Here is a 24,605-nt window from a genome sequence, read left to right as displayed (position 1 = left end):
AAACCTCACAGGCTCAATTTCATCCCCCTCCCCTCCTTACCCTCCCCCCTCGCCCTTTCCTTCTTACCCCTCCCCTGACGCTACAGAACGCCTTGAAGTCTTTCCGCGGAGTGTGATGGATATAACCGCTGCGGGTGACCTTGTGTTCGCCAACTCACGACTCATTGTCGGAATAGGAGAAACGTGCTTGTTCGCAGATGTGGGTGGCTGTATGTAAGTACGGCGTTGGCCCATTCTTCTAAACCTTTCGCCCAGGGGTTGTCGGGAGAGGGCCGCAAGATCATCTCTGATTTTTTTCACGCGCCATCAAATGAGGGCTTTTCTGCGTGCTGGGCTAATCTCATCTCGGTGCAAAACCTTCGAAAAGACGATGCGAGGACTGGTTTCGCTGTTAGTTTCAAAGTCTGTTTTGCAACGGGTCACGTCATAGCCCACCTCACACTGCAGTGGCTTTGCCAGGGGGAGGTTTGCGGGGTGCGGACCCCCGACCCCGAAATATAAAAACACAATCACTTTGCTTCATGAAAGAAGAATAAATATTGAAAAATCATGAAATTTTCCAAAGATTTTTTTTTGAAAATGAAGTTTTTTCTATTATTAAAAGTGTTAAAATTAGTTTAAAACCCTCTACTTTTAGTGCTGTGTTTTTTTTTTATTTTCCCCCTAATTTTGGACACCCCCAGTCCCGCCGAACGAAATTCCTAGTTACGTCACTGTCTCACTGCATCTATTTTCCTCACTCGGGAATATAATCGATTTGGAATTAGAGCTATTTGCTAAATGCCGTCTTATAATGCATTTCTGCAATTGTGCAATGCATGCAAAAATTTTAAATTCAAGTTAGGAAATTCTGCGAGATTATTCACTAGAATATTGTCACGTGCCGAATCTTCGAACTGGTCTCTAAGCTAACTTTCCCAATTCCTCAATCAACGTCTGAGTGTTTTTCTTTTACGAGTCCACCTCTGAAGGTATGAAAAGATCCCAACATCTGAGATAAAACTACGTTCCTATTTCGTGAGTCGTTTGGCACACGACAATATTAATACGAATTGTATGGAAACAGTTGTCATAACAATTACGTGTAAATCAATAAAAAAAGTCAAATAAACGGCCTTATCTGGTGGATAAATTCAAGGAAGTACTCGTTTTTAGACAAAAAATAGACAAGGCTTGTGTCAATGTGCCCCGCATTATTTACAGCGAAACAATTATTTTATTTATGGATCTAATCCTCTTTCTAGGTAAGCAAGGAGCGTGGTTGGCGTGATATGTAATACACTTTTCAATTTTTTTCTCGCAATTTTTCCGAAAACATCCCAGATAGACTGTAATCAATAGTCTATAATCAATAAAGCTCATCCGTTTAATGGAGAGCATCTGCTATACCAATTTATAAAATATTTAACTGAAATATCAAACCCATCAATGAAGTACTTCAGCTACGGGTATCATTTTTTTTCCAATTTTGTTATTAATATAAAAACTGTGCAATTGCGCCCACTTTTGACGATGGTGAAAGTGTGTCTTATCAACGTTGACTTCATATCAGGATTGAAATTATCGTTGAAATTATACTTAGGCTTATTGTTTTGGCTTCGTCGCTTCTTTTACGATTTTAGACCGTAGACTTAATCACGTATGCATATATCAGAGATTCCGGCGTAAATATCTAAGCAAGCGGTTGTTTGGCTTAACGTGGCTATGGAGTCACCCTGCTTGGAAAGCAGCGATTACGTTGCATCCAAGCGTCTTCGTTTCCAGGGTTATCGAGCATTATCATTGTTTATTTGTCGATGCTTCACGTGTGGTCTCCTTATCTCCTCGTTTTTATTAGGCCGTGGGTGTTGAGGCTGCGTTATCTGAAGTTCATGCCTCCTTCCAAATATCCCTACTTGCGCGTAGGTGGTTAAGAGGACACGTAACTTCAGCTTAACTGGCAGTATTTTGCCTTTTTACTCTAACTTATTTCCTCAAGTCACTTTTTTACGGTAAATCTAATTTGAAAAAATTCCTGACCTTTCACAGAAGTATAAACTTTAGATTTGAGGGGGAGGAAACGTTGACGAGGTTTTACTGAATATAACATGAACATTTTAAGATGGCATTCTAAGTTTTACATGAGTGTTACCTACCTAACATTAAGACGCATTGCTTCATCTTTTGACAACTCGTCGCCATATTCCCAGATTCAATAGAAATTATAAAATAAGAGTTACAACATCAGTTTATTATTATTCAAATATTATCACGCTTGAAGAAAAGGCTAGTGAAGAGTCTGATGTAGAGTGTAGCGCTTTACGGTATGGAAACATGGACATTAAGGAAGGAGGACGAAAGAAGATTGGAGGCATTCGAGATGTGGGTGTGGAGAAAAATGGAGATGGCGAAGTGGACGGGGAGGAGGACGAACGACGAAGTGCTGGATATGGTGGGTGAGGAGAGGTAGCTTCTAGATGAAATAGGCTGGAGATAGAAGGTAAGGTACTGAGCGGGGAGGGGATGTTGAAAACTGTGGTGGAGGGTAGGCAGAGGAAGGAGGAGAATAGGATTTTTAGATATATTAACAAGGAGTAGGCCTTAATATAAATTTAAGGGGGCACTACAAGAAGGAAGGGGAGGCTGCCAGAATACTTCTTGGAAACCCACCTTAATCGGTGGAATAATTTAATAATAATAATTACCACCATGGTATCTTCATAAAATTGCAAAGCTGATGGAAGATAGTTAATAATGTAGAACTCCTCCCAGTGGCCTGAAAGGTTCAAATCCATCGTCAGTGGTCAAAACCCCTTATGATTTTTCTTAAGTTATCTCTCCTTACCAAAGTGTGTGGTCTGTCTTAGGTCGCCACTGTCTCCCCCGCAAACAAACAGGGGACGGAACCGAGTGTTCCTACGTGGGTGGCAAATCTTTTCGGCCGAATCGGCACGACGCGCAGCGATAAAAATAAAAAAAAAAACGGAAGGAAAACAGGAGCGACGCGACGCGCCGAGCGCTTTACTCCTCGCCTCGCTCGCTCTCGCAAAGGTCTCGTGATTATTCAAACCTCCTCGGTAATCTCATCATGCTCGCGCTTTTATCTCTTGTCCACCAAGGACGTCTTCAGTTGGAGAACTCTTCTCCGTTGCCTTAACCAGTGGAACGCTTTAGGTACCATATTGTTCTCTCATTTGTCTACTAAAACTTGGCCAACCTCTCCCCCAATTAAATTTATAGTTTCTTGATAGATTTGGGTTACTTGTGGCACGCTTTTTCCTTAATATCCTACGACTGTTTGTCTGGAATAACATCAAATGTCGCGCCGAAGTCGCGTAAACGCCGTGCCGGTAAGCCATGTTTACCACAACCAGCCAGATTACATTACAATTTATTTTGCGCAGTTTTTTTGTGTTGTTTGGGGTAGTTTGGTGTTTGTGTTAGCAGGAACTTACAAACTAAAACAGTTGTTGATTAACAGAAAGTCCACAGAATGTAAAATATATTTTTTTCCGATGAATATCATTTCTTTCATCGATGGAATCTTATAGTTGATTAATAACCCACTTCCCATTATCGGATTGGCTCGGATTGGCCATTTTGCTTGCTTCTAATGATTATAATATACTCATGAATCAGGCCTTAAAAATCTGTTCCATCGTGCTCTAATCCATTGGCTAAATTTCCAGATGGAAAAAAGTTGTACATTTTATCTACAGATGACGTTAATTATAATTTCTTGGCAGAAATTTCTTCAACAAATATAGTTAAATCAACTGCATGGTTTACCAATTGAAAATAGAAAATAAATTAGATTTAAAAGATGCTTTTTCGAAAAAAGGATAAATTGTAAAGCAATAAATAAGTAATAAACTTATCATCACTCGAAAAAAAGTGAGTATTTTAATTTCGAAGTTCGAACAAGTAACGGTAACTTTAATGAAATGAATGCTCTCACGTAGTCATAGAACGACACTAATTCTTTAAAGCTATGTCGACATTTTCTCATATTATAGGGAGTTTCATTATACCGATGCCATTCAATGTTAAGTTTTTCACCACGTGATAGCCTACGTCTTACCAATCGCATTAAGCAAACTATGAGATGAAAATGATTTAATGTCTAGTCACAATATTTTTCTCGCTGTCCTGCAGTGTTATCAATTTTTTTGTGTCAACAGGGAGGCAGTGCATGCTCACAGGGCATTCCTCGGCAACATTACATTACGTAAAATGTGAAAATAATTACCTTTATGGAAAAATGTCTTGGGGTATACTCTGTTAAAATAAATCTTGCATCCTTCACATGGGTGACATTGTATTTCAATAAATTTATATCGGTGTAGTTTTCAACCTACTATTATGTATAGGGATCGTGTATGTGTGGTGGCTAGAGTGTTGGCTTCCCACCCCGTGGACTCGGGTTCAAATCCCGACGTTGGCAGATAATTTTCAGAGACTGCCCGATCCCTGCTTGAATGTTGTGTGGAGGGCTATTTAAGAAAACACTCCGTCCTTCGGATGGGACGTTAAGCCGTGGTCCCCTTGGCGCCTTTCGTCAAGAGCAGACTAATGCCGACGCCGGGTTTCTCTCCACCCTTCCTCCTATACCTTTCCCTCATGGCGCAAATGAACTCAGCTGTCGGTCGCCTCCCCAAAATACCATACTATACTATTATGTATAATGCGTTATTACCTCTACATCCGGGTTTCAAGGATTACTTGCCTGTAATAGTTTGCGAGTAGTTTAGAAACTCGATGGGTATATCCTCAAATGGTAAATGTGACATGCTGGATTGGTTTCAGCTGCTGGGAATGTCACCTCTCTAGTTTTATATCGCCGTTCAACTTTTGACCTTAATCTGAAGACAAACTCATAAACCTTTCCGAAGGGGCTATTAAAAGGATTTGACCTTTGGGTTAACTTGACAACGTATTACCAGCCTGTCTGCCTGCGCCGGGAATTAAATATTCCATCCTACAAACATCGCGACTGTCGACCTCAATATCCGATTACCTTGTTCAATTTGCAGTTATGGTGTGAAATATATAGTGATAGGATGAATAAATTTGTCTCCGTTCCTCAACCTAAGTTCTATGTGTTGCACAGGTCCCGTTTTATCGCGTGGAAGTATGAAGGAATACAAAACTCAATACAGTATTTGGCGTGATCCAAGAAACACTATTTGGAGGTTAAAATCTACATTGTGGGGAACATTCGTTTTTGGTGTAATGTTACATATTTCCGGAAAGAAGACTATAAATATTTGTCCTGATAATGGGGGCTTATTCTATCATTCCTGAACTCGTGTACGGTAATTTTGTTAACTGTCAGTTTCAGCTATCGATGTTTAGTCTCCTTTAATGGTATGAAATGTCCAATAAAAGGCTCAAGAGGAAATATATTGTTAGAACGTAGGTTTCCGCGGCGATGGTTTGATCCCTGCATTTCTTCAGGGTTTTCTTCCGCGTCAGCTTGTTTGTAGACAACAGTTTCGCTGGCTATCCTGCCAGCGTCTTCAGGTCGAAACTGTTGTCTACAAACAAGCTGACGCGGAAGAAAACCCTGGAGAAATGCAGAGATCAGGAAATATATTGTTGCTTGGCTCGCTGAATGTTGATTCTCATCTTTAGTACGTATTCAAAGAAGCATATCTGTGAACCGACTCTATTTGGGGAGATGGGGAGGGGGGGTTCTGTGCTCCCGAAAAGTCCTGTGGCCTTTTCTGCTCATCCCGCCAGTTCTTAGAATTTTTATTTGCCGTTTTTTTTTTTCGGTGGTATCTAAATTCGATACCTCCATTGCACAAGTTCTCAGCAATCGCCCACCGAATCAAATCCGCTCATAGAGTAGCCCTACAATACGAATCCGCTCAGCTAGCAGTAGCCGAAGCGCAAACGCTCACTTCCGAAGCTTGGAGAATTGGACGTGAGCGTTAATGGTCCGGCTGCTGCTGAGCGTTTTCGTATTGTTGGACTTCTAGATGGGCTTCTACAACTATATGAATATTGTATACTAGAAGGATGTCATCCTAGTGCACCGACACTGGGATCCAGGAATTCTGATTTGACATTAGATGAGTGAATATAAAAGCTATGTTAAAGCACAGCATTTTTAATGTGGTTGCATTACAGCTGGAATCCAGCGGATTTGATTCGAAGGGCGATTGTTGAGCGCTTGTGCAGTGGAGGTATCAAATTACTATAATCGGTTCTTAGGAATAGAGAACAGTACTTGGCTTCCAGGTATAAAATCGTTTCAGGCTTAATTTTGTGGAAAAATGCTATATCCATGATTAAAACACAAATGGTAATATCCACACTATTTTAATTCAACACTAAACCGACCAGGGTTTCGACACTTTGTGAAACCATGGTCGGTTAAGTGTTACATTAAAATAGTGTGGATATTACCATTTGTGTTTCAATCATTAATCTTAGCTTCCAGGCTTTCTGGCTGTTATTAGGTGTGGACTAATGGCTTTGACTTTGGTCCTATTAACAAGCTTCTACGCGATGTTAAAATTCCCTCACTACCATCGATTTTTGAACCCTCAAAGCGTAGAGGCAGTTGGAAATATTGCAATAGATTAGAAAATTTAGTGTTTCGACTATTTTTCCTAGAGTTTCAGACGATTTTAGAGGATATCTTGTATGGTGTTGGCCACGATATGGTGGAAGTTATTAATATTAGTAAAATAAGACATTGCAATATTTCCACTGAGTTTTATTATGACACTACGCGTTTCGTCGTTACAAACAACATTAAGTGTAACAAATCTTAAGGAGTTCCTCCTTGTTACGTGTTACACTTGATAATGTTGTTTGTAACGGCGAAACGCGTAGTGTCATATTAAAACTCAGTGGAAATATTGCAATGTCTTATTTTACTAATGATTTTAGAGGAGGTAGATTCTATGGCATTTTGCCGTATATCGTCTCGTTCACCCCAAACATTTGTATGAATCAGTCAGTCAGCGGTAGGAAGTGGGTTTTATGATATTTGGATTCTGTACAATGCACTGGTATGCACTCATGGTCAGCTGTTACCAACCACGCTGCGCCGCGCCCATCGCTTGACTTACTTCCCGGCATCTGATGCCGTCTCTTGCCGGTGAAGTTCACCCCGCGCCGCCGCTGCACCAAACTCAAATGTTTTGCTATTTACATCGGAGTTTTCAAATCATCTTTCTGTACACCCCACTATTGAATGACCTTTTCAGAATTTAACCTAACCAAATTTTCTTCTCCATCAGCAATACTTTTCTCGTGTGCCTCAATGCTATTCGAACCATTTTACTACAACTATCGTAACTTAAGTCGAGCTTCGATAATATTCAGACTTTTCTAATAGCAAATTTATTGATAGATCCGTAGCCTCGTACATCGTATATAAAAACAATTTTTTAATTGTGTTTTTGAAGCTTTAATTTGTAATCTGCAATTAATCGGGTACTCGAAACCTAATAGTTACCAATGCTGATTGTTATAGGAATGTTTTCGTGTCATTTCAGATTATTTGCATGTGTTTTTTTAGGCCATTGTGTGTATCTTCAGTAATTTTAGTTATTTATCTGGTATCTTTAAGTCTGAATCCCTTTCGTGTAGAATCTAGGGTAATTACATACAGTTATATGACGAAATTGAGGTTACGATCTTTTTATGGGATTCATTTGTTCTTTCAAATGCTCCATCTAACTTAAATTTCGTCAAAAATACTGGTAGACGTACAAATAGCTTCCGTCCAGTAAGTTTTTCTCGAGTTCCAGAATAGAAAACGTTTTCGTATTGAAGCGAAATTCTTTGCTGTTTCAAAATATTTTTTTATTACTTTGTCTTCATTTGCATTAAAATAACTGAGAAGTTCCCCCCCCATTAGACTCGAAGAATAGCTAAAAAAAAAAGTTTGCAATCGTCCTTTGTACTATCCTGTGAGCTGGTGATTCGTAATGGCGATTTTTTTTTTCGAAAAAAATGCGACGATATACGTTTAATATTTTGCTCTCTCGCCGTTAAATACTCTAGCTTCACTCTTCTTATGCAAAAATTTGAATTTCATAGCGGGGTACACAGCCAATATTTGCATTTACTATTTATTTCTTATTACTATTACAATTTGAATTAATTTTATCCAGCTAGATTAAGCTTCTAAAAAAATTGTTATTTGGATCACTCTCTCGACCCTTGATATGTTACAGTTCCTGGGATACGTTGTAATATTCAGATCGCTTATCTTCAATAAAATGAAGTATGAGATTGGAATGAAAACTTGTTTTCGTCTTTCTAAATCACTGAAACAACATACGTGAATAGTTATCCTTGTAAACAGCGGTGACTGGGGGAACATCAAAAGATTTTTTTCCGTTTTGAAATAATGTTGGAAAGGGGTGGAAGAAGTTACTGAAGAGAATGGTGAAACGAATGGGATTGAAGTCGCTGGGGTATGTCAGAAGAGTTGACTATGTCGGACAGAAAGATGGAAGGCTTAGAAATAATAATTGGAGTTTAAGGCCGAATATGGAGTGATGCATGCATACGCGCGTCAAGGAGATAATTGCGAGTGTGAATGCTTGACGGAGTTATGAGGTAATGGAAAGGATGAAGCCAAGAACTGGCCGGATGGATTTACTCACTGAAATGATATCACCCCTCTTGTTTGCTCTGAAGAATGTCGGGGAGTTTATCCACTACTTCTTGCTCTTAGGGCGTTCTTGCTGTATATATGTCCATGTGAAACTGAAGGAATTGCTTAAAGGACACCGCCTCAACATGAGATTTTACTTAATGCCGTTTTACACGGGGTACGGAATTGCGCAGGTTAGAACTGCATTAATTTCTAAAATGGCGGGTAAATACGTGAATGCACGAACGAAATTAGAACGGGAGCTATTTTGCAATCTCACGTCCACGCATTCTCTCATGTGTTCCAGCAATTCACCGCTTTACCCGATGCAAAATTGACTGCGCCTTCGTACACACGTAAGGTTGTGCAATTACGTGCCCCATGTAAAACGGCCTTTATGTACACCGAAGCTGAAATTCGCCGTGAAAAAGTCATTTGACCTAGCCGGAATGCGAACCCGGATCTCCCGGCTGCCTGTGAGGTATGCTATCATTTACACCACCAAGCCATTCTATACCTAGGCCAATCTCAGACTAGGTTGACCTAAATAAGGAGTTCACTTTGTGGAACAATAACTTATTCTACGCTGTCCATTGGCTAAGATTTTACATTTCATGATAATTCATATTATTAAAGTATTCTATCGATGAAGGTAGGTTTGAATGGATTATCTAATATAAGTATTCTGGCGTCTCCCATCCCTTCATAGATTTCCCCTCCCCTCTACGATTCATAATAAGACTTACTCTATTTATTTTTTTCTATTTTCATTTATATTCTATTTTTTATTCTTATTTCTATTATTTTAATTTTATCTATCTAGTAAAAATCCTACTCTCTTCCTTTCTCTCCCTCGTTTACCAACATTCTACCCTCCAACAATGTTTCCAACATTTCCTAAAAAGACAGAAACTTTTACTCTTAATAAACTTAAACTTAATTTCTTTTTTGAACCTTTTTGATGGCATTACCTCTGCAGAGATTATTATAATTAATTATTTATTCACCCACTAATATTAATTAGTGGGTGAATACTGGCTTCTCTCAATTTCCAATTATTTATTATTTCACCGGCCACATTTTGATATTTTTGGATTTTCTCTCTGTCCGTGAACTCAGCGTTGTTATTCTGTTGCACTGCTACATCAATTACATTTGCTTTTTGTTCTGAACATGATCTGTTGATGCGGATCAATAATTTATAAGGTCTTCTGTAATCTATGGTTTTGTCTGTAAGAATCGGTCGGTCCCTGTATAAAATGTGTTGACCTGTTTCTTGTACTGCGTGTGGTTGTTATTTGTAATACGGTTAGGTATTTTTTTTAAGTCCATAAGCAGTTGCCAGGTTCTGGTGAATAATTTTTGCCGACTGGTTGTGTCTTTTTTGATAGTCGCTACTAGAAAGATCTGAGCAGCTTGAAGTTACATGTTCGATGGAATCACCGGATTTCCCGCATTTTGTACATTTGACAGCAATTTCTAGTTTGAAAATGTTTTTTTATTATTGTGAGTTCGCATAACTCCAGCTGTTATTATTACTGTCAATATTATTGTTGTCATTATTATAATTATTATTGCCAACTTTATTATTTACTTCCGTTTTTTACGTAAAGAGCACGGGTTCTCACCAAGGTAACTCTCTACTATTCTATTGCGTTGAGACATTTTTGTACTTTCATTTCCATTTATTACTAATTACATTAAAATTTACTTATTATTAATTATTTCTATTATCAGTATTGTAATTACATCGTCTTTTTTAATTAAATTTTCTTTTCATTGAGTTATGATAGTGTATAGAGCACGCGTTCTCACCAAGATAACTCTTCACTGTTCTATTGCGTTGAAATATTTTCTCGTGATAAGGCAATTTGAAATTATTACAGTCTTTAGCAATTTGATTTTGATGAATGTATTTGGATGAAGTTGTAATTGTTATTACTGTCATTATTATTATTTTTGAAGAAGGATTTGGTGCTTTCCCGGCGAATGCTGTTGATTAAATCTTCACGGGAAGTCAGCCGGGTAAGGATGGACATTACTGCATACGTTTCAATGGCCTTCTCTGCCATCGTCTTCAGGGTGAATGATGGACCTGGTTATTGCCGGGCTTATATACACCGCTGGGGAGGTCAAGTCAGGTCAGAAAAGGCCATTGAAATGTTGGCAGCAATGTTCATCCTTACCCGACTGATTTCCCGTGAAGATTTTATCAACAATTATTATTGTTGTTACTATTATTATAATATTATTATTATTGTCATTATTATTATTTTTTTAACTGATTAAACTCACCCTAACTGTCATCATGAAACTAACCTCTACGGAACGGACTGGGGCATCCTATAAGAAGCTATCATAATTCACAGTGTCCGGAGATATCTGGTGGAAATTTTTTATACCCATGGTAATAAAATAAAATGGCATGTTGATGGAAAGGTAAGGAAAGATGGGGGAGAGAAACCCGGCGCGCCGTTTTGTTGAACAAGGCGGTATATTTTTTTTTCGCAGTAATGTTAAAAACATAAATTTTTTCATAAAATGTAAACTATTTTAAAAATTCGTAGAATATAGGATTTTAATTTTTTTAATATAAACAATAAAAAGTGTCAATAGAATAAAAAATTTCACGACGACAGATTTTAAAAAATGCACACTTTTACTATGGGTTGCTTTAAATTTAGGCATCTTTTAGCAATTCAATTTTGGGTCGGTGCTTTGTAAATAAAATTTCAAAATTATTCTCATGGCTATAAGAAACTTCCTAGATTTTAGGAATTCGCTAATTTTGAGTCACCTCCCTTACTCTGCAAACAACCCGTTTTCCCCGCGAGCACTACCAACAATCACGGGAGAACCCAACAACCTCCGAAGTCGACATCGCGACGCGACGGGCCGACGGAGAACCGTTAGCCGCCCTGAATTCTCCTCGCTTACTACGCGGGCATTCGAAAGGGCTAACAAAATAAACAAATAAAAAAAAGGAAATCAGGACCCGTTGGTTCTTTTTCGGTAGGGCCACTTTTTCGTCCGGATGTCCTCATTTAATGAGTGGAAAGCTGCATTGCAGTGAAACCAGTGGCGATAAAGATATGTTCACAGTCGACAACATTTTGAAAAATCTGGCAGACTATTTTAAAAAATTGACTCCGAGAAATTAATGCACAGAATTTCCTCTAAAAGATAATTTACTAAAGGTCTTAGATAATTTAAGGGTGATGAACAAAAATAATAGTTAAAATTTCGCGGTGAATATTAATTGAGAGCCTGGACTAAATAGCTCTACCCTAGTGGATACAAAAAAGGGGGGAATGTTTACGAAAATATCGGTACAAGTAATATATTTTTCAATAAAACAATGAAATCAACTTTTTCATTTGTTTCTTTTTACGAAGATTTTGGTAGTTTCAATCGCTGCGACATTGTGTAGCGATGGCCGAACTCGATAATCATGGAAGAAATTTTGGCATCAAGGCCAATTTCAGAGGTTCATTACCTGTAAATGAAATTTACTTGAATTCCATAAGATAAGCATTGTACGCTTGGATATTTCCTCAACCCTTCATGCGTGCATTGATTTTATTTAGGTGCCGAAGTAAAAACCAATTTGTGCATCCCTTGTAACATGAGCACAAAAAATGACTTATAGTTTACAATTTTCGATTATATGTGAGTCAGATTAGTGGATTACGAAAGTGTCATAAATAGATATTTATTGCCTTATTAGTTGAGCCACAAAAAGAAAACCTAGCAGAAGCATATGGGAACTTATTCGTAAATATGACTCTACTTGGAGCCAAACGATTTTTTAATTCGATTTACTTAAAGCTACCCCTATCCAATTAGCAAGTCGTAACTTTTTTATGCCTCATCATTGAGGCCATGGTTATTCGACTACAGCCAAGTTTGAAGGTGGCATTTTATTTGCTTGAAATTGTTCCTCCTTAATCGCGGTAAATTTGACACCAAAATTGGACGGACGCCAGGAAAATTTCACTCAAGGTTAAAAAGTGTTAGCTATATCATAGCCTCCACCCGCGTAAGATATCTCAGGACTGATTTTGTGCCGAGCATTTTCATTTAGTGTATAGACGTTACCCCTGAAGGCTAGATGACATTATCCTTGGCGTTTTTAAATCCTTGACGGTTGTAAATTCTAGTATGCATGCAAGCGAGTCCAATGTAGGCGGTAGTCAAATAAGTTGTTGAAGATTGTCACATCTGTCGGTCGTACAAAATGTACCCTCGAAATTTACAATTTGGTTCTGCGATGATAATTAAAGAGTGTGCTTTGAACTAGCAATACGTTAGGAAAAAAATATTATGAAAAAATGCTTATTTTACCTGTGAAACGCATCTGTGTTCCTGAAGGATATTCAAGATAAAATATAAGTATTGGTTACAACGCCAGGTAAGCACTGTTGACTAATTTTTGTGTAAAGAAGGGTAAGGTATGAGGCAAATTGCGGTACTTCATTTACGTAAACATTTTACTGAAATTTCAAACGCCGTATGCTTTTCGAACTTTCTCCCGAGCAATTTTTCCACGGACGCCAGCATGAAGCGAGTTGAAGAGGGCCGTGCGTAAAAGGTGCAGGGAATCCAAGTGTAGCGCGTTGACTTTCTGAGAAACAGGATTTTCAAAGAGCTCATATATAAAATTCGGTGGTATAATTTTCCGAGGATGTTAGACACGCGGACTATAGAGTTGCCGGGGATAAAATACGCAAAGTTTGTGCGACGCAAATGCGATGTCTTGCACGGGATAGCACGGAGTGGAATGAAACAAAGTTGCGTAAAATATGGGCATTAAAAATTCCTTCCAGAGTTCTACTACTGGGAGATCATTTCTTACGGAATATTTTCTCAAATGTAGGTATATTCACCCAAGCGGGAATACATTCTGACTGCATACATGTTTTATTTTAACTACAGGCATACCCCGAGTTACGTATGTCTCGACTTACGTAAATCCGTACTTACGTAAGCGATAACCGTATTTCAAATGATTACGTTAATTTTCGAATGCGAGCGCGAAGAAGTAGATATTCGCTCGTACAACCTATGGTAGAAAAAATATCGAATAGTTATAGAGTTTTTTACGTGCTAAAAATAACAAAGTGACCCATTTTTGTCATTCCTCGAAGGAAAATTCATTAATTTCTGTAGAAAAATCGCTTATAAATCCCAAGTCAGCAATCAACGTGAAAATTTGCAGTTCTAGCGATGGATGTGGTGGCGTATGTGGTTGCGCTCATTCCTGTACGATACAACTTGTTATACAGCAATTTCTGAAGCGCCAACGCAAAGGTTCGACTTACGTAAATTTCGACTTACGTATAGTCTGCCGGAACGCATCTCTTACGTAACTCGGCACGGAAAGAAATTTATTTGTTCTTCGTACAAATGCGTGATTGCTGCCTCAATATTTGTTGTGGAGACAAATCCATCATTAAATATAGAAGAAACTTTAGTTTCACAGAAAAAACTCGTCTGCAACGGTTGCAAATGCTATTTGTAACCTTGAATTTGTAACTCTTAGAAATGCGTTTGTAAGGCAAGCAAATAGATTTGCGGTAATCGACAAGGGGAAGTGCATTTCTACCCTTTTCCATAAATGTAGCCTTTTTTCATAACTGCGAATTTATCTCTCAGTGAGATGCGTATTTTTATGTGTAAGTGGTCCGTCTGCAAAATCATCGTAGTCATCTATTAGCAAACCATGATGCCTTGCGCCCGCGATTCCGGTGATTAACGGAAGTGCTCTGGAGAGGAACTGGTCTTTCCCGTTGCAGAAGCCTTCGCCTCACGTGTTCGCCGAGTAGAGCTGCAAGAATCTTCAAAAATCATTGCCTACGGTAAGTATTTGTTCTATATTTTTATATTTCCTTAAATATTATCTTCCGTTTGGTGAGCCAGTAAAAAAAGAAGGAAGCACCTAAATCAGTTTTCGTAGATTCACCATAGATTTCAACTTCCACCATAAATGCTTTTGGCTATACTTTTCATTACTTCGAAATATCGTGGTGTATTTAAGATTAGAACATTTTTTTGCATTTTATTTTCATCTGCAGTACACCGTAGGATAGAAAAATAAGAATACTTTATTTAATAACAATTTTTGGATCGCTAAAGCCAACGTGTTCGTACAAAAGTGTTTAGTGTGACGATATACAATTAATAGCATCATTGAAATTGTGTTTATTTCAAGCATCCGGAGTTTTAATTATGAGTCTTGAGGAGAAGCTAAGGAGATGGGGGCTTAGCGAGGAAGCCGTAAAGACTTTTCAAGGTAACAAAGTAATTAAATTTGTTGTATTATTAGGTTTCCTCAGTGCGTGCTTTAATATTAGTATTCAATTGTACTTTTCGAGGCTTGTTTGGAATTGTAATATTGGCAGTAAACGTCATTCTCTTAATCAGAAGTTATCTTCAGCCTTGTTTTAGTTCACTTAAAAACTCGTGAAAAAATACCAGTGTGTGAAGATGAGTGCGGGCCGCCATTTATATCGTGTAAGCTAATGGAATTTTGTCATGGGTTTATTTAGAGCAGTGCATTACCGAGGACTTACTCGAGTTCATAGACGAACGGACTTTGGAGCTCTTGATGCCTTTAGTTGGGGATAGGCTCAGGTTCCGAATGAAAATGAGGAGCGAGGGAAAGAAAGAAACGGTTTGTATTTTGGTACTCTTCAAACTTGGAATTTGATTCTGTTTTATAGTAAATCAGCCTAAAATTGCCAATTTCAACGCTTATATGCTTGCTTTCAGGAGAGTACTGCGCTAATATCAGAGATAATCGACCCTTTTCCTGAGAGTACCCCACAGATATCAGACCCTATAAGTACAAACATTGTAGAAGGCACCTCAAACGATGTGTCAAACCAAATTCCTGACAACGGCCAAATTTCATGTAGTGGTAAAGTTATCAAATGAATAATTTTTTTTAGCTTGTAGTGAATTTCAATATTCCTTTAATGACTATGACTTTCAGTTGAATTATTTTAACGCATTTTGCCAGTGATTGCAACCAATACGCTAAAATTATATATCCATAAACATCATTGTAATATTATTATTCAGTAAATGGCAACTTCTGTACATGAATGCTCATCTGCTAAGTATAGATATCAAATTCCATCTTATAAACATTTGCAAAATAGATCCCATTGTGTTTCAGATGTCCTGTAGATATGATTTAATCCATTTGTGTCACCCATTTGAATGTTTACAATTACATTTTGAAGTTCATGGTATGTTTCAAAACCGTTTTGTCATGAATTGCTAGAAATGACTTCGAATTTTTCTCTACAGAACCTAGGGCAGAGATTATTGTGATTGGCAGAGATTTTTCTAAACCTGTTGAGGTGTCTGTGCACAACAAATTATATTTTGAGGAAGAATTGGTGAGTTTCACAAACCATTGTGCAGTGGCTAGATTTTTGATAGTTATTACATTATTTAATGCAAATCGTATTTACTATAATTGGCAAGGTAATAGTTTTATTTGGTTATACAAGTTTGTATCACTTTCCATAGGACCTTGAAAAAGTTCTGCTTTCTACCAGTGAGGGCAAAATTGTCCTAGGGACATACAAGAGTCTGGGACACCTAGACAAAAGGGCAAGAGATCTGTTGGCTGGGCGTATCATTGCTCATGAGCTCAGAGATGATCTTGATAGAAGGTACTCCCCAATTTAGGTTTTATTTTTATGCACCCTAAACCCTTCACAGGTTTTTAAAGTCTTCAATGTTAATGGTGTGTACGGTTTGAAGCTGATTAAATTCTATGAATAGTATTGCCTTAAAATCATGCCAATTCTTGACTGTTAGTAAGTTGGGGATTTGCGCTTGTGTGTTATTAGTGTACCTTTGGTTACTTTACAGACTCTCGGCTGATAGACTGACCTATTTGGCAAATAGGATAGTGGAACTGTTCCCCACTGAAAGCAAGGTGAGTACAACCTGGTGATCTGCAGAGCTACCTGGACAAGACATGTAACCTAATTAATTAATTTGAAGTTATTGCAGTCAAGCCTCTTTTCAATATGGATGGCAAGGATTTCAGAGTAACAAGTCTACTTGGTTACATTCCTTAAATGTTGTGCTTTGCTTTCAAAAGAGAGTTAATGTCTATCTTGTGATTTTGCACTCAAACCATTCCACAGATTAATTATTTTAAATGTTTCATTTCCTTGTAGCTTTATGAAACTAAACAATATATATGTACATATTCATTAGTTTTTTGTAAACATATATGTACATATATAGAAACTTATGGTGGTTATACAATCAATTACAGTCAACCCCTATAACTGATAAGCCATTATAAAGTGAAAATATATAAGTCTATGTTGTTACCCCATTGAATTCTTCAGATTGTCTATCTCCCCTCTTGGTATTCAATATTTGTCTCATGACTCTCCTCCATTTCCTACCAAATATTTTCACTCTCAAGAATATAATTATTTTATATTAATATAATTATTATTATAACTTTGCCATCTTCAGCCCTTGCTTATGCAAAGATTTTCTTTAATATTTCCCATTTTCCTTCTATTAGTGCTCTTTAACATCTCCATTGTCTTTGTAAGGGGTTATTTCCTTGAAGCTGTTCCTCTCAGCATGGTGTTGTCATTTCAGTGAGATAGTAATTCGAAGAATTTTTTAATGCTACTGTAAAATTACTTAAGGAATGAAAAACATTTTCAGGGTTGCTGGATATCGATCGACTCAAGAGGAGTGTGCGAGACTGGTAAAGGGAAATTATACTCTAAATGGTATAATACCCGCCGCTGCCATTCTAAGCTTGGCCTTATACCAGGGCGGAAAAGGGGTGAAAAAAGAGCACATGAAAGTTTCAGTCAAGGTAATGAAGGTAATGTTTTATATCTTAGTGTTAGGAATAACTTGTCATTTTGAAGGGTAATTTAAAAAATCTAAATGTTAGTAATAGCTGTTAGAGTTATTTTAAATTTCCTTTACTTAGTAACTTAGATAAAATAGCCATTATACATACATAATATATTATTAGCATTTACAAATCTCAGTTCAGGGCAAGGAGCACATCATTTAAACTGACAGATGAATGAGGGTGTGGAGAGGTATATTAATAAATTGTGCCAGTTGGAGAGTTATGCAGTGATTGATTGCTTTTAATTCAAGTACTCCAATTTTTAACAATTGTCAACCAATACTTGGACCCACACCAAGGCTCCATTATCGTTACTTTAATTTTTAAATAATATTTTGAGGCAGTCATCGTACAGTGTACAGAAATATATTTTCCATGTACTAATAGTTTCATTCCTTTACAGAATCTGAGGTGGATGATAGCCAAGATGATGATGACTCCCTCCAATGGCTGAAAAATAATGCTGAGCCCTGGGTTAAAGTTCAGGAATATTGGGAAAAAACCCATCAAATTAGACGTCGCTGCCTCCAAAGAGATGGGAAATCAGTCCATGAGTATATGAAAGGGTATCCTGCGTTACGCTTAGATAGAGGCTATATGCTGGTAAGTAATCCATATATTTCATCAAATTTTTGAGCTAAACTTTTATTTTATGAATGGTGTAGTTGGTGAGTTATTGATTTGCTATCAAAACTATTGCAGTTGGAGATTGACTTCACCTCCAAATTCCCAAATAGCTCCATGAGCTTATATGCTCTATGGCCAAGGCTTAGTAATTTTGTCCTGGAAAGGGTCTGCCTTAAAGGAGAGTTGAGGAAGGCACTTGATGAAGCAATTTCACCTGGTGAGTAGCAGAAAAGTATTAATTGTAAATTAGCACCTGACTTGCATAACACTAGGACAGATTATGTTTTATTCTATTTTCATGTAGAAGAATCTTCTTCATTTTCAGATGAAAGAACAGCTCTAGCTCTCTTGCATATGAGCAAGATTTTTCCCACTGTAAATGCCCGGAAGCAAACTAAATCAGTGCGAGAGTGGAGGCCATCAAAGCTCGAGGCTCAGGAAGCTTTTGTTTTACACGTAAAAGTAAGGAATCAATATTCACACTATATTCACCGAATAAATCTTATATTTCAATTTTTTATCTAATTGGTTGATGACATTTATTATGATAATACAGTTCAGATAGTAACTTTTAACAGAAATCTTACAAATTTTCTCAACCCTCAGGTTATTGGGGACCTGGAAACACAGCTTGAGCTGAGAAAGGATCGCCTACTGAATTTTGGCTGCCAGCTTCAACCTCTAGCAGCTGTGGTGGGACCATCGTGGAGAGAGATACACCAGGCATTCTCCATCATTGGCCCCAAATACTTCGAGGTGGAAACTCCACTAAAGGCAGTGGATATCACATTCAAGGCATTTCATGCCTTGAATGCTCAGTACCCTCCTGAAGCCAGCCAAATTTGGCAGTTCATTCAAAGGGCAGTGTACGATATACCTCGTGATCGGAAATTTGAGCCTCACTTCAGCTTTGTAGAGACTCTGCTGCAAGATTTTAGTGCAGCAAGGGATTAAATTCCCTAATTATATTTATTTGTGTACATATTTTTCATTAAGATTTTATTTTCTGCTAGTGACTAGGTCTTTTTCTCTAATTCATAATGCCTGTATGTGATAAGTGTGGGGCAGAAATATCCACTATTCGTGGTCTGTTTGCTCACTATACGTTTGCTCATCCCATTGCTGACCATTATAGATGTGCAGAGAATGGCTGTTTTAGAGTATTCCACTCCCGAAACTCCTTTCGGAAACATCTACAAAAGGTACATAAATTTCTTCTTGAGCCAACAGAAATAGGTGACCAAATTCATAATGGACTTGTTGTAGACCAGGATGATGGTGATTATGAAGACATGCCAAATCTCAGCAATAATGCCTCTCATGATACTGCTCCTCAAACTAAAACCTTTTCTCAGGATTTCATAAATTCTCTCTTTTTTTGTGCTGATTCATTTGTATCCAAACTGTACAGTAATCCTTGCTTACCAAGGAATCACATCCAAACTATAATCGAGGATGTGGAAACCTTTCTTGGTGTGGGTTTCTTGGAGCTTTTAAGAACTAAAGTGACTAATTCATTAAGGCTATCTAACTGCGATGAGGGAGAAACAGAAGAAGTGCTGAAAATGTTTCAAGCTTTGGAATCTCCATTTAAACATTTGAGTACAGAACATCACCGCCTCAAGCACTTTAAAAACACTGGTAATTATATTCCACCAGAATCATATTTAATAGGCCACACTTTCTGCAGTAAAGCCTCAAAGACTGGAGGTAGAGGTGAAAATGTGGAGGTTACTGGTCAGTTTGTTCCCCTGAGAAAGACTCTAAAAAAGTTTTTTGAATTGCCAAATGCACTCAATGATACCCTAAAGTATATGAAATCCTTAAAATCAGATTCCTCATCACTGCAGAATTTTATTCAGGGCAAACTTTGGGCTAAAAAAATAGTGCAGTATGCTGAAAATGATATTGTTATTCCCCTGTTTATATACTTTGATGATTTTGAGGTTAACAACCCATTAGGACCTCATTCAGGCAAGTTGGGTGCTGTATATGCTACTATTCCATGTTTGCCACAAGAATGCCAGTCCCTATTAAGAAATCACTTTTTGGTTCTACTCTTTGACAGTTGGAGTAGGTCTCATTATGGTAACAAGCAGGCATTTCAACCTCTACTTGATGAGTTACTTTATTTAGAGACTAATGGAATTGAAATATGTAATGTTGATGAGTTTAAGCATGTGTACTTTGTTCTGGGATTAGTATTGGGTGATAATTTAGGGCTAAATTCAGTTCTTGGGATGGTTGAATCGTTCAATGCTAATTATTTTTGTCGTCTTTGTAAGTTGAGTAAGTCTCAAAGTGAAAAGCAGACTACTGACCTTCCGCATATGCTCAGAAGCCAAAAAGAGTATGATGATGATGTTAAGCTGAATGATTGTAGTAAGACTGGAGTGAAAGAGGATTGTGTTTGGCATTATGTGCAATCATTTCACATCACATCAAATTTCTTTGTTGATGAAATGCATGATATGCGTGAGGGAATTTGCTCTTATGATATGATTCATATATTGCGTGGAATAGTTGATGGACCAAGTAAAGATCTTGATTTAGAAACTCTCAATATACGGCTGAAACTATTTGATTATGGACCGATAGACAGCTCAAATAAACCACCCCTCATTTCTCGTCACCCTTTGAAAAAGGGAAACAAGTTAGCAATGACATCCTCAGAAATGCTTTGTTTTGTGAGATTGCTTGGGGTTATTATTGGGGATTTAGTGTCGGAAAATAACCCTTATTGGGAGTTATATGTAGTCCTCAGGCAAATCATTGAAATTTTGGTTGCTAAGAGAGTTCCAAAAGATATTGTTGGTTTGCTAAGGGTTTTAATTGAGGAACATCATGCTCTGTATTTAAAGTTGACAGGAGACACACTAAAACCGAAGCACCACCTTCTTACGCATTACCCTCTCATTTTCGAAGAAAGTGGACCTGTTGGCAATTTATCATGCATTCGTTTTGAAGCTAAACACCGGGACTCAACTAGAGCTGCTTCTGTTAATATGTCCCGGAGGAATATTAGCCATACCTTGGCTGTCAAGCACCAGTTGAGTATGTGCTATAGACTTGCAGCCAATGAAGGCATATTACCAAAACCGCTTCATGGTCCCGGCGATATGCTAGAAGTAAACGGTCTTGTTGAATGGTATCATACACTCCCAGCAAGTCTAAGAGACAGAAAGGTGCTAAGTCCAAGTTGGATTGAGTATAAGGGTACTAAATATAAACCAGGTATGGTTCTTGTCACTGGTGCTAAAGATTTGTGTCCAACATTTGCAGAGATTAGGTTCATCTTAATAGATGACATGCCAATTTTCATTTGTGTAGAGCTAAAGAACTTAGGCTTGAATGAGCATGTTCTAGGGTATGAGGTGATTCACTCTAGTGAGTGGGTTTGCATTGGCATGAATCAGCTATTGGACCCTCTACCACTCTATGCATTCACTATGGCAAATGGGGAAAAATATGTAGTGCTGAGATATGCCATATAAATGTAAATATATGTATATGTATCCTTTTCAATGCAATTTAACTGTAAATATGATGCATTTGTGACTAGCATGGAGATACCACTCTTAAGGATTGTATCTACTATTGTAATGTACTTGTTTTGCTTGTCAATTATGCTTTTCTCAGTTACGGATGTAACTAGTTACTATTTCGCACATGTATTTCCTTATGTTTGATGCCATTAAATGTTTGATTCTCAGACCAAACGACCTTGTTGTTATTTTGATCTTAAACCCCATTACGTGTCCAGTCTACATTTTGTCATCAGCACCGATAATTTGCTAAAATAAGGCATGCCAACGCTACAATTACTTCCGCCGGCCCAGCAAACCGCTAGGTTGGACTAACAACTGAACGCCGAAATAGCAGATGCCTCGGCTACCTCAGCTAGTCTGACGTCTGGCGGAGCAAATCGCATTTGTACACGGAGAAAATGCAGTCGAGCGGCCAGCAAATGACTTTTGCTTGCTTGGCGGAGCAGAGGCAACAAACGCCATTTGCTCAGGCTGCCGTGAGTTTTGCTGTCACTATGCTGACAAACGAATTTTGCTGCAACAGCATAGGGAAGGTAACACATACAAAGTTTTTTTCTCCGTGGGGGGATGCCTGTATAGCATTAAATGTTACGGTATTGCTAAAGAAATAACGGCGCCGCACTTAGGGACTATAGAATGATAAACTTTAAATTCGTAGAAAAATTCAAACAAATATACCTACTAATAATATTCATCTACATCTACATACTACCCTGTACAAAGCCTCAATAGGCGTGTGGCGGGTGTTGTTAGGACGTCAGCTGTTAACAAATAAAAGTAAGTGCCCTAACGAAATTCCACAGAGCATTTGTTGAAGTCCTTTGTTGTTCTGGAGAGAAACGAACTACCATAACTCTCTGCTAGACAAAAAATGTTTTTCTATCAATTTATCGTTTCTGTCAGACTTGGAAATATAGTGGGGTTGAAATATGACGTTTTCCGTGTCGCTCTCAAAGATATCCAATCTCAATCGCTCTATCAATCTTAGTCTTGCGCGTAGCCTCTGATTTAATATTAAATATTGTGAACTTTCGATTGCCAAGAGCGCGCTGACTTGCCGCCTACACTGGAAAGTAGTCCACGCCTCGTCGCCAACGCTTAAAGTCTGCTAAAACCTTTACTACATGAATCTCTAATAATATGCATATGATGCATAATCGATATTTCACCTCAGTTGTCCACTTTTTAATTCTTGGAAATCAATTTTTTATTGCAGTGAGTATAACTCGCGTAGTTGAGACCATGAGAGAGGTCGCCGAAGCACTACGCAGAAATACGCCAGAGTCATTGAATTATACAATATACATGTCCGTTATAGACATTGATAATGTAACAACCTCCATAATATCGATAACGGGAGATTAATTTCCCATGCTTTAATAGGAAAATCACATCTCTGCTCAGGCTAGGAAAGTCATTTATCAGCGGTACTCCTGGCATTCCAGGAACTTAACTCCAAAAATAATTATTCAATAAAATATTGAAAATATTCGCTTTTATTAGTAGGAAGTTAAGAGGAACTTTATGTTGTCATAATTTACCAAACTGGATAGAATAATAGGGAAAATTTCCATGCATATATGTCACACTGAAGGCCAATCTCAAAGGCTTCGGCTACTTAATATCATCCTCAATGCTTGATATTATCGATTTTTATGACAACTTAACTACCCAGAGTTTAGTCCCATCCAAACTTGCAATATTCCGTATCAAGTCAAACTTTTCAAATGGAATACCGCTGAGAAATAGTTCTTTGTCAAAATCTATCCATCCAGCCAGGAAAATTCCCAGACTTTATATAGTAATAATGCGTTTCCAGGGTTCTCCGTTTCTAAAAATATCGAGGAGGATGATACAGTGGTTACCGTGCGCAAGAAAGATCAAGTTGGCTGCGAGGTTACCAATCGCAGAGGCCAACAATGATACCTCCACTTCGGTGTAATCATGGGCGATGGGAAAAGTTAGGTAGCGAATGAAGTACTTCTGATAAGAATTTTTTTAAAGCCCGATTCTTGTAATTCTTCCTGAGTGCCTAATAAAGTTAATTAAACTATAATTTCAATCGAAATGAACAAAATCTAAACAAATAATGTCATCGGAATTTGCCAATCATAATTTGCCTTACACGCTCATTAATCGATCTCATATTTTGACATTTAATTTTTGGCCGATGTTCGGTAGCCGATTTTTGATAATAGATAATTTTTTTATACCTCAAAATTTTGGTTGCACAAAATAGAAACAGCAAAGCAGAGGGAACTTTAGGTGGTCTCCAAGGTCACAGGACCATAATTGAGCCAACAGATAATTACAACAATTTATGGTGTTACAAAAAACGCGATGACTGTTATATGAGAGTTTGTTACAGTGAATTACCATTTAAAAAATGCTCAAGTTTAATTTTCAATGATTCCCTTTCCCCTAAATTCACATTTACTCCCAGAGTACCTATAACGATTAACAATTTAACGACGGGTATTTTGGTCTAACCGTGACCGCGGCATAGTTAAACTCTGAAAGAAAACGTTCGAGGCCGTAGCGAGAAGTTGTATCGTTGAATGCTCCGTCGTGGCGAGTTCGGCCTTGAGTGAGTTGACCAGCGATGCTCGAAGCCTTTGCCCTCCTCCCTCGAACGTTTTTCTTGATAGGTAATGTAGAGATTTCAGTGAAACTTCGATCGCGTGTGTTCATTTTGTGATATCCCAGGAAATTTTATGCTTCACTCTGTGGTGTATTGTCTGATATGCTGCGCATTGTGATATACACTTGCCAACGTATTGTGTATCGCATTCGTTTTTCTCTTTGCGCCAATAAACGCGTCGGGACGGTTCCCAAGCACTCACGCCTGAGCCTTCATGTTGTGTAGTCATTACATGCCCGTAATTAAATGCATGTATTATGCCGTATTATGAAC

At 37.9% G+C, this 24,605-nt stretch overlaps 2 protein-coding genes across 2 annotated transcripts in view; both read left to right on the top strand.

The window, feature by feature from the left end:
* The window catches only part of LOC124164592 (protein piccolo-like), a 430,630-nt gene that overhangs the window by 148,281 nt on the left and 257,744 nt on the right, over positions 1 to 24,605 (top strand). The window lies entirely within an intron of this gene.
* On the top strand, positions 14,399 to 20,770 carry LOC124164593. Its single transcript, XM_046542005.1, has 12 exons — positions 14,399 to 14,460; positions 14,814 to 14,894; positions 15,151 to 15,275; positions 15,374 to 15,521; positions 15,917 to 16,008; positions 16,142 to 16,287; positions 16,490 to 16,556; positions 17,315 to 17,480; positions 17,920 to 18,119; positions 18,219 to 18,360; positions 18,469 to 18,605; positions 18,750 to 20,770. Exons 2-12 carry the CDS (start codon positions 14,831 to 14,833, stop codon positions 19,095 to 19,097), a joined length of 1,635 nt encoding a protein of 544 aa, XP_046397961.1. The 5' UTR covers positions 14,399 to 14,460; positions 14,814 to 14,830; the 3' UTR covers positions 19,098 to 20,770.

Source organism: Ischnura elegans, chromosome 8, assembly GCF_921293095.1.
Source record: "Ischnura elegans chromosome 8, ioIscEleg1.1, whole genome shotgun sequence".
Classification (NCBI taxonomy): Eukaryota; Metazoa; Arthropoda; class Insecta; order Odonata; family Coenagrionidae; genus Ischnura; species Ischnura elegans.
This window is presented reverse-complemented; position numbering and strand designations above follow the sequence as displayed.

Bases quoted from the DNA above. Each gene is read 5' to 3' on its own strand.
- LOC124164593 (XM_046542005.1), top strand. From the start codon at position 14,831: ATGAGTCTTGAGGAGAAGCTAAGGAGATGGGGGCTTAGCGAGGAAGCC. The intron at 17,481-17,919 runs GTAATGTTTTAT...ATTCCTTTACAG, and splicing joins TTTCAGTCAAGGTAATGAAG to AATCTGAGGTGGATGATAGC. The intron at 18,361-18,468 runs GTGAGTAGCAGA...CTTCATTTTCAG, and splicing joins TGATGAAGCAATTTCACCTG to ATGAAAGAACAGCTCTAGCT.